General features: G+C 42.2%; 1 protein-coding gene across 2 annotated transcripts in view; it reads left to right on the top strand.

Annotated features, from left to right (window-relative positions):
* The first annotated feature begins 4,822 nt into the window (after positions 1 to 4,822).
* Tnpo1 (transportin 1) overlaps positions 4,823 to 9,893 on the top strand; it is an 86,211-nt gene continuing 81,140 nt past the window's right edge. The window contains exon 1 of one of the 2 annotated variants that reach the window (XR_009382019.1): positions 4,823 to 4,978. Coding sequence is in view for 1 of the 2 variants with exons in the window: in XM_059276247.1 (XP_059132230.1) it covers positions 4,964 to 4,978 (15 nt within the window). In the remaining variant the exon portion in view is untranslated. The remainder of the gene's footprint in view (positions 4,979 to 9,893) is intronic. The other variant, XM_059276247.1, reaches the window with a different exon arrangement.

Below are 9,893 nucleotides of genomic sequence, written 5' to 3' on the forward strand. Positions count from 1 at the left end.
AGTCTGATGATTCCACTATGACCATTATTGCAGTCACTCAGTTCCATGACACTGTTCGATTGTTTTGCAGGGTGTTCTCTCTTTGTTAGACTGGATAATTTCTTTACCAATGTCTTTTTTCTTTTTTTCTTTTCCCCCATCTGTCTCCTCTCTTCTGTGGTTAAATTTGTCCCCATATTTTAGCATGACTGTTTCATTTTTCAGTTCTAAAAATTCACTTTAATTTTCTTTATATTTTTCTATTTCTTCATCAAGGCTCTCTCTTTCTCTCTTTATGTTGTTTGGAGATAGTGTCTGACTAGGTAGCCTTGGCTGGCCTCGAACTCACAGAATTCTACCTGCCTCTGTCTCCCGAGTGCTGGGATTAAATGTGTAGGCCACTCTGCCAGGCTTCTTGTCAGATAATTCTAACATCACTGTATTCTTTTTTAGATAAATCTATTTGTTTTATTTTGTGTATATAAGTGTTTTGCCTGCACGTATGTCTGGGCACCACTTATATACTTGGTGCCCATGGAGGTTTAAAGAAGGCATCAGATCCCCTGAAACTGAAATTATGGGTGGTTGTTAGCCACCAAGTGGGTGCTGGGAATCGAACCTGAGTCCTCTGCAAGAGCAGACGGAGCTCTTAACTCCTGAGTCAGCCCACCCGTGCCACCTCTGTGTTCTTGGCTTGTCATCTATCACCCTCCCTCTTGCCCTGCTTGAGATTCTCTTAGTCCTTGGTGAATATTTTTCTGCTGTATCCACGGTATTTGGGGCATTACACTACAAGATTTAGGATATTTTAATCTTCTCTCTTTTACCTAGCTTTTTCTGAGAGTGTTGGCAAGATGGGGGGGGGGCAGACACTGCATACTACTAACCACCTAAGAGTAGTAATCTAGGCTCTCTTGTTAGGTCTCTGTTGGCATGGCAAAGGGGTGGAAGGTGTGTTAGTTTGGGTTTCTATTGCTATGAAGAGACACCATGACCACGGCAACTCTTATAATTAAAGGAAAACCTTTAATTGGGGTGGCTCACAGTTTCAGAGGTTCAGTATATTATCATCACAACAGGGAGCATGGCGGCATGCAGGCAGACGTGATGCTGGAGAGGTAGCTAGAGACCTACATCTTGCAGGCAACAGGAAGTCAACTGAGACACTGGGTGGTATCCTGAGCACAGGAAACCTCAAAGCCTGCCTCCACAGTGACAGACTTCCTCCAACAGGGCCATACCTACTCCAACAAAGCCATGCTTCCTAATAGTGCCACTCCCTATGGGATTATGGGGGCCAATTAAATTCAAACTACCACAGAAGGTATCATAATTTTCTTTGATTTTTGCTGACTTAACCAGTTTTTTTTTCCCCCAAGTTTTCTGTTCTATGCTGCCCCTTCAGCTGGAGAGAGCAGTGTTTTGATGGAACTTCTCTGTTGTTTTGTGTTTTGGTCTGAGCCATTGGTATTTCCAGCTTGTTGAGTCTTCAGTTTCAAGTGTGGGATATACAAGGCCAAAGAAAACCCAGAATTCATCATTATGTCATTCCTTGAGTCCCAAGGTCCCGCTTAGTCCTGTTTGTTTTCTACCAGAAGCTGCTGCTTCTGTTTGCTTTCTACGTCATTTCCGGGACTCTCAGCTGTACTGAAAAGAGCAGTGAACAGTGTCTACTTCATCTTCCCAGAAACAGGAGTCAGAGCAGGCCCTTTTTATAAATAGAATTGTATTTTAATTACTAGGAGTTATTAATAGCTCCAAGAACTTTGAAGTCAATCCTTTCCCGCTTAATAATAACTCCTTAATTTATTATTTTATAAATTAAAGCCTTATATAAGGGTTTACTTTAAGTAAGAAATACCTATAGATTATTTACATATTCCTAAATGGACTTTAACTGTTCCCTTTCAATACTTTCAAATTCTCCTCAATTATTACTTAGAAAAGATTTTTCCTTAATGTTAACCTGGAGATGCTTCAAAGCAGAAGATAATTCCTTAAACTTTCTGGTGTTAAATAATGAGGAGTTAAGAAGAGGAGTGGGTACAGGATCAGTTGATAGTATCTTCCCCAAAGTATACCTGGAAAAATGGTTCTCAGAAGTATCCTATTTTAAAGCTTGCCTACCTGAAACATTACTTCAGCTCTCTTGATGAATTTCTATATAATACTAGCAATTATTAATTACTAAAATAAAATAATTTAATAATGTTAATAAAATTATTAATAAGATAATGGAAGTATTAGCAATTATTGCCTATTAAAGACATTTAGCAAGTTTTGGGCTTCTGGGTCTATTTTTTCACAATCATTCCCCACAGGCAAACATGGTCTTTGCATTGACTGATGCCTACCAATATTTTCATCTATTGCCTCATCAATGCCCAGCTACGGCTATTGGACTCCTAACATGCTTCATCCTGTCTAAGACAGAGAAAGCACAGCTCTGAGAGCCAGACTGAAAGCATGCAGGAGTGGTAAAGCCCGCATCTGGAGGCAGGTCCGTGGCCTCCTGAGTGTCACAGGGTTTTGATGATGCTGTATTTGATGCAGTAAGCGACTCTTCTTTCCCAAGTGTCTAGTTTCTCACTGTGGTGCCATTCTGTAATTGTTAATGTTCTTCACTTTTTATCTTTGTCAATGTTTTCACCTTAGACAAAAAATAATATAGAAATTAAAGAATATAAAGGTTTTGAGGTTAAAAACGTTTATATACCATCTTAAATTTCAAAATATGTCACTGAAAAACATCAACAATTCTGCAGTTTTACCACACGAAAGGTCAAAAGAAAACATCACTCAGTAGCCATTATCATATGCACAAAGGAAAACCAAAATAACAGGAAAGAAAAATTAAATAAGCCATGTTAATAAGGCTTTAATGATGAATAAGAGTTATTATTTAAAACCGATATTTTTAATTTGTACTAGAGGATAGAGACAATGGCCACGTAGATAAACATCTCTACCCAGAACCATTTTATAGTAACATTTCCATTTCAATGTTATTAAAGAATAAATTCTTGGTTTACCTCATCTCAATTTTATAATATTTGAGAACCAAGTCTTTTTTTAAAAGATTTTGAGGGAATAAATCCTTTTACACATACTAATTAATACTCAACCAGTCCCTCCTCCCTTCCAATTAACTTCATTTATTCCCAAAGCACTATTTAGGTGAATTCATATTAATTGCTTAATAGGTCTTATAAATGTCATTAATAGCTAATATTTCTGATTAGTTTTAGAGTTATTTATGTGTATGAGTGTTTTGCTGATGTGTATCTGTATATTATGTGCGTGCCTAGTGTCTGTGGAGGTCAGAAGAGGACATTGGATCCCCTGGAACTGGAATTATGAATATTTATGATCTTCTACGTGGGTTCAGGAATAGAACACAGGTCCTCTGCAAAAACAAGGGCTCTTACCCACTGAACCATCTCTCCAGGCCCTAATCTTTTAGATTTTTAACAATATTTTATTTTTTTAAACTCCAGCATTGTAAAATTCAGTTACCACAATCGTGATGTATACAAGTCCCTACTCTACAATGCAATCTTTTAAGTACAAAAGTATGACCTGTTTGTATTTTCCTTGCAGACACACCAAACAGCTCTGGAGAAAGGTTTACATTAAATTGTTTTTCTCAGGAACATATTTTCTCTTAGAAACCACCTTTCCAAGAACACTACTCTATCCAACTTCTATTAAGTTAACATTATAAAATGTTGATATGTATATTTTGGTGGTTTTTTTTTTTTTTTTTTTGGAGACAAGGTTTCTCTGTGTGCTCTTCTTTGCTGTCCTGGAACTCTCTCTGAAGACCAGCCTGTCCTGGAACTCAGCAATCGGCCTGCTTCTGCCTCCCAAGTGCTGGGATTAAAGGTGTGCGCCACCACACCCGGCCATGTTTTAATTATTTTAAATACTTTCCCTTTCTATGCTCAACTTTATAATAATAAAAATCATCTTTTAGTCTCAAACTTTGAGTTAAACTAATTGTAATACTAATGAGTATTACAAGAGAAGATTCTTAAGTTCTCAATAAATAAGCTGTCTTAAATATTTAGCATTTCCTAGAATTAGGTACTATAATTTTATATATAAAGTGATGAAGAGCAATCAATAACTGCCTAAACAAAAAGTCGGTGACACTAAGTACTGATGTGAGGATAATTCTCACTGGCAACTCACCTTAGGAAATAAGGAGCACCTTGCTGTGCACACTTACAATATTCATACAGAGTAAATTTGTGCAAAAATAATCGGGTGGGGGGAAGGAGAACAATTTGTATCTATTCATTCCCATCATGGCAACTGGGTTTAAAAATGTCTCCCTCTCCCATTTTAAAACGTTTTTCAGCTTGACATGACAGTACTTTTCTCACGGTGGCTGTCTCAGTCGAGGAGAGCTCATTATTTCCAAGCTCAAGAAACTAGTTTTATATTAGATACATACCGAGAGAAGTCAACTGAATTTTCTAAATCATTGGATTGGGTTTATCTAGTGCTAAGTATCCATCTGCCTGTTTGGCTCGGGGGCTCGGCTGTCACTCGGGGGCTGGAGAGGGGGACAAGAGTGTGGCCGGGGCACGTCCCCTCCTGGAAGGGTCCTCCCTGCATCTAGGCATTCACACTCCCAGGCCGGGCCGCGGCCGCCGCGGCAGCGATCGAGCCCTAAGGCTGGGCCTGCGGGGCCGCGAGGTGGGCGCGGGACCGAGACCGCGGGGTCCGGGCTCGGGGGAAACCGCTGCGGTGCTCGCCGCCCGACGCAGGCCGGCAAGGCCCAGGCCGCAGTGTTCCCAGCCCCGCCGCCGTTGCCAAGGCGACCGCCGCCGAAGATTCCCGCGCCGGGCTCCGCCCCCCGGCCAATCGGACCGGCGCTCGCCCGAGCCCAGATTCTCTTTGTTCCGCAGCCATTTCAGGCCCCGGACGGGAGGCAGCGCCGCTTCGGCAGAAGGCCCGAGCGCCGGAGGCCTCTGGGATGGTGTGGGACCGGGTAGGTGGCGTGAGGGTGCGTGGCCCGGGGCGGAGGGGCGGAAGCGGCCGAGCGAGCTCCGACCCGCCGCCGTGCCGAGGGGGACCGCGCTCGGCTGCCGGCTCCCCTGGACCCGGCCCGGCCGTTTGGAGCCCGCCGGCGACGGCGCGGTTCTAAGCCCAACAGCTGCCGCCCCGGGCGCCCTGCGGGACCCGGACGGAGCGGGTGGTGCCCCGGGGGAGGGCGGGAGGTCGGCCCTAGGGCGTGAGGGCGGCTGCCGGGGCGGGCTGCTGCCGTGCCTGTCAAGGCCGCACCGTGCTAGGGCCCGAGGTCGCCGGTCTTTGTCCCGGAGCTCACACAACCTCGGTTTCTGCAGCCCGCTGATCCGTCTCCCCGCCCCGGGAGGGCCTGCTGGCCCCGCGACGTGTTTCCATCATTTTAATGTTTGTGACTACGGGTTTTGCTTAGGGTTGTGGGTTTTGCACGTCTCCCCCTTGCCCTGTCCGTAGACGCCGCAGGGAACGGCCGCCGAGGAACAGACCCGCCACCGCGATCAAACTGGTTTTCGAAAGGCTTTCTTCCTCTTAGAAATGATCTCGCGTTGTTTAAATTTTTTTTTTTAATCACGTGGGTTTTGCAGGGATTGTTTACAGTTTCACTTTGTTATGCCAGTCGCAAATCGGCTGCTGTAACTGTAGAAACGAAGTTGGAGGCTGTCCACTAATTGGGAAGGTTGTATGAAGAAGCTTAGTTTGTCCTGCTGTTAACCAGTAATGGCTTCAATGACTAGTAAACCGCGCTTTTCCCCCTGAAGAACAGATGCTTCTTCAGTGCAAAATGTTTGGTAAAATCAGTGTTTGGAACTGACTTGTCTGGAATATGCCCATTCAGATGTGTTCATCTTTAGGATACCAAAAGTACCTGCTGGATTTTAAGTCTCCCTATCGAATTTTTCATTTGAAAGTGAAAAGAAAGTGTCCTTAATGAAGTAGCGGAAGATTTGGGCTTTGGGGAGGGGTTATGGTTTCTATCGTCCCCTTACCCTGCGTCCCAGTTGTTCTAGAGAATGGCTGTCCCGGGTGAAAACTTGGAACTGCGAAGGGAAAATACTAGTTGAGAGGTTCGGATTTCTTTTAAAATCCTTGACACATGGGTGTGGGTGAGTAGTGGTTTGGCAATACTGTCTTCACTTGAGTCAGTATAAGCCTATTGCGGTCTGAGTGTTTCGTTTTCCTTTTCTGGAAAGGGGCCTCTGCCTTCCAACCGCCTTCATGTACTTCCATCATCACCCGAGTCAGGACACGGAATTCCTCCCACCGAAAGACCTGTAACAAATAGTTTTTGTACTTCTACCTCCATTCCCAAAAGCCTTTTGTCGTTACATAATATGAGCAGAATAGATTTTTGGGTAAAAAAATACATCCTAGCTGTGACTATTTCCAGTATCAATATTTGTTATATTCATTGTTTTCATGACTGATTTTTTTCCTTATTAATTAATATAATGTTAAAGTGATTTTGTGCATTCGATTTTCTTAAAAACTAAATGGGTTGTGTTGAGATGTGAACAAGTAATATTTAAAGCAATTTCTTGTATTTGTTAACCATATTGGGTTTTGCAAACATTTTTTTAGGAAGAGAAATGAGGTTATAAGGAAGCCAAATGAAGTTAGACATGAAGTGAATTTAACCAGTGTAAACAGAAGAGAGGAACCCAGCGATAGTGGGGACTGCTTTTCTTTGCCAGGTATAAAGATATGGTACACAGGGCCCTGGTGGTGCTCGTCCCCATTCCCAGCACTTGGGAGGCAGAGGCAGGTGGATTGCTGAGTTCTAGGACAGCCAGGGCTACACAGAAAAACCCTGTCTTTAAAAAAAAAAAAAAGTGGTAGATGGGTTCCAGAAAGACTTAATCCCTCCTGCCTCTCTTCCATCCTTCTCCACTCTGGCTTACTTGCAAAGCCTGAGAAAGCTGAACTCGTGTGAGTAACTGATGAGGTTTTCAAAATCATGGAGGACGGTGCCCTTTCAAAATAGAGAGGGTTGGAGTGAGTGCAGTTTTCAGAAGATGAGGTTTTACTCAGCAATTGTTAGCAAGGGTCTGGCAGGTCAGAGAGGGAGTGGATTCACGCTGGGACAGATGGCTGTCAGAGTGGGTAGTTTGTGATGGAGCAGGTAGAGCTTAGTGAAGAGAAGTTCTAAGAGTGACTTTGATTGGGTGGTTCTGAGACTTATAGTAGTGTTCTTGAAAGTATTCAGTTGGAGTAATAAGTAAGAATGTTAGCTTTTAATCATCTCCATGGTCAAATGAAATATTGAAATAGGAAATGAAGGTGGAGATTTGTCTTGGAATTTTTTGTTTGGTTTTGTTTGTCTTTTGAGACAAGGTCTCACTGTGTTGCCTTGGCTGTCCTGGAACTCACTTTGTAGACCAAGCTGGTCTCAAACCCATAGAGATCCACCACCTCTGCTCCTACCTCCTAACCCCCAGTGTTCGGATTAAAAGCGCGCTCCATCACACGTGGCTGCCTTCAAATTTTTCCATACCAGGTAATATGGATAAATTTTCTACCAGATAAGTGGCCACATCTGATTTCCAAAAGACAGTCAATGACTATGGAACTCCTCACTCAGCACCCAAAGGAAACGTTGCTGTTTTGTGAAGAGCATATGGTTTGAATCCCGATGGGTTCCTTTGCTCTATGACCTAAGATAAAGCTGTCCTGTGTGGTGGGGACATCAGGAGCAGACACTTTAAGCCAGGTCCTTTGTAATTATCAGTGTAACCTGAAGCAAGTTACAGTGTCTCAATGTTTTGTCTGATTATGTTCGTTTGGAGAACTAAATGAGTTAGGAGAGTAAGCTGTCTGAACCCAGCCTACATGGAGTGAGTGCTCCACAGATCTCCATGGAATGAGTGCTCCAGGGATCTCCATGGAGTGAGTGCTCCACGGATCTCCATGGAGTGAGTGCTCCAGGGATCTCCATGGAGTGAGTGCTCCAGGGATCTCCATGGAGTGAGTGCTCCAGGGATCTCCATGGAGTGAGTGCTCCACGGATCTCCACTGTCTCGTCATTGTCATTACCATGGGTGATTATTTTAGAAAACTAAGAAATAAACACCAGTCTCAGGACCGTATAACGATTTCTATAAGCCCTTTGGTATATTTCCTTACAAAATAGGTTTTTGTTTTTGTTTTCCTACAATTGAGATTTTATTACATAAGTAATTTTCTCCTTTTTTAAAACAAAACAAAACAAAAAACACCTGGTATAAACATTTCTTAAGCAATTTTGTTATTTTGTCTGTTTTTTTTAATGATTATATAATGTTATTTGAATTTCTCCTAAAGTGTTTCTAATCTCTTATAGTTATATAAGAAACACTGCAATGAACATCTTTGTGCATAAAACAATTACTGCATTTTCTATGTTTCATTATGATACTGAGTGTCATCTCAAGTTCTGGATCTATATTGCCAAACTGCTTTTGCTTAAAGCAAGTATTTTCATGTAGTTTTTTGAGACAGGGTCCATCACTGTAGCTCTGGCCATCTTGAAACATCCTATGTAGATCAGGCTGGCTTCAAACTCACAGAGATCTGCCTGCCTCTGCCTTCTGAGTGCTGGGATTAATGGTGTGGGCTACTATGCCTGGCTCTTGGTGGTGTTTTGGTTATATTGTGGCTGTTGTTTGTGTGAGTGCTGCTGGGGATTGAACTCATGACCTCATGCTACACATATTGAAAAAGGATTAAGTTATGCAGGCTGGCCTTGAACTCACTCCAGTCCAGGAAGCCCTTAATCTTAATCTTTTTGCCTTAGCATGTGCTTATAAATCTCTACTATTAGGCCTGCTGGCTTGTTTGTTTTATTTAAGACAATTTCTCTTTGTTGCTCAGGTTTAGCCTGTTTGTATCCTTCTGACACCATTATCCTAGTGCTAAGATAATAGATGTTCACTACTGTGCTAGGCTTGCTTGAGGGAATTTAATAACGGTCCTAAAATAAATAGAAGCAACATAACATTAATGCACCTACTGATGTGAGAGAAAGGGAAGAAAGACTTTATGAATACTTTTTTCCATTGTAGTATGTCAGGAGTTACCTGTAGACATCTCCTTTTACATAATTCTCATCATCATAGTCCTGTTTTCTACATGGAAATTACTTCCCTTTAATTGATGGGAGGACATGAATACACATTTTGCCCAAGGGCTAGATGTACAAGCCTGACCCTGAATCTAGGTCTGCCTAAGTAAAAGATGATATTATTTGTACATTTCTATGTAATAGGTATTTTCAAAATGTTATATATGTGACTGCCTGTAGACCATAGGCCACACTGTTAAAATAGTTAGCTGAGTTGGAAGTAATGAATGGTTAAGTTACAAAATTAAAGCAGACAGAGCTTAACTTTCCACATTTTAGAAAATGAAAAAAAAAATCTTTACCTGGATGCAATACAATATCTATGGATATATAGGTAGGTGTGTAGATACGTAGGTATCTGAAGTGTAAAATGAAGACAGCAAGCATATGTGGGCTCAGCATTCTTACTAATGGTCTCAAACAGATGGGAAAGGGGAAAACCAAAGAAATCACAAAGTTGATTAAATTTAGTGACTAAGAGAAGTTTAAAGGCCCATTAAGTAATTGAATTGAAAAATGCACTTGATGAAGCCCACTACTGGTGAAATAAATGAAAGTTTTAATGGAAAAATAAGCCAGAAAGACTAGAGCTGTTTAACATAAAAAGAATAGAAGATTTTATGCTGGAAGTGAAAGGAACAACCCCCCCCCTCCACACACACACACACACACACACACACACGCACGCGCTCAGTTGCGTTTTTTACAGCTGATTAAAACATAGTAAAGGGCTGGAGAGATGGCTCAGAGGTTAAGAACACTGGCTGTTCTTCTAGAGGTCCTG

Source organism: Peromyscus eremicus, chromosome 11, assembly GCF_949786415.1.
Source record: "Peromyscus eremicus chromosome 11, PerEre_H2_v1, whole genome shotgun sequence".
NCBI lineage: Eukaryota > Metazoa > Chordata > Mammalia > Rodentia > Cricetidae > Peromyscus > Peromyscus eremicus.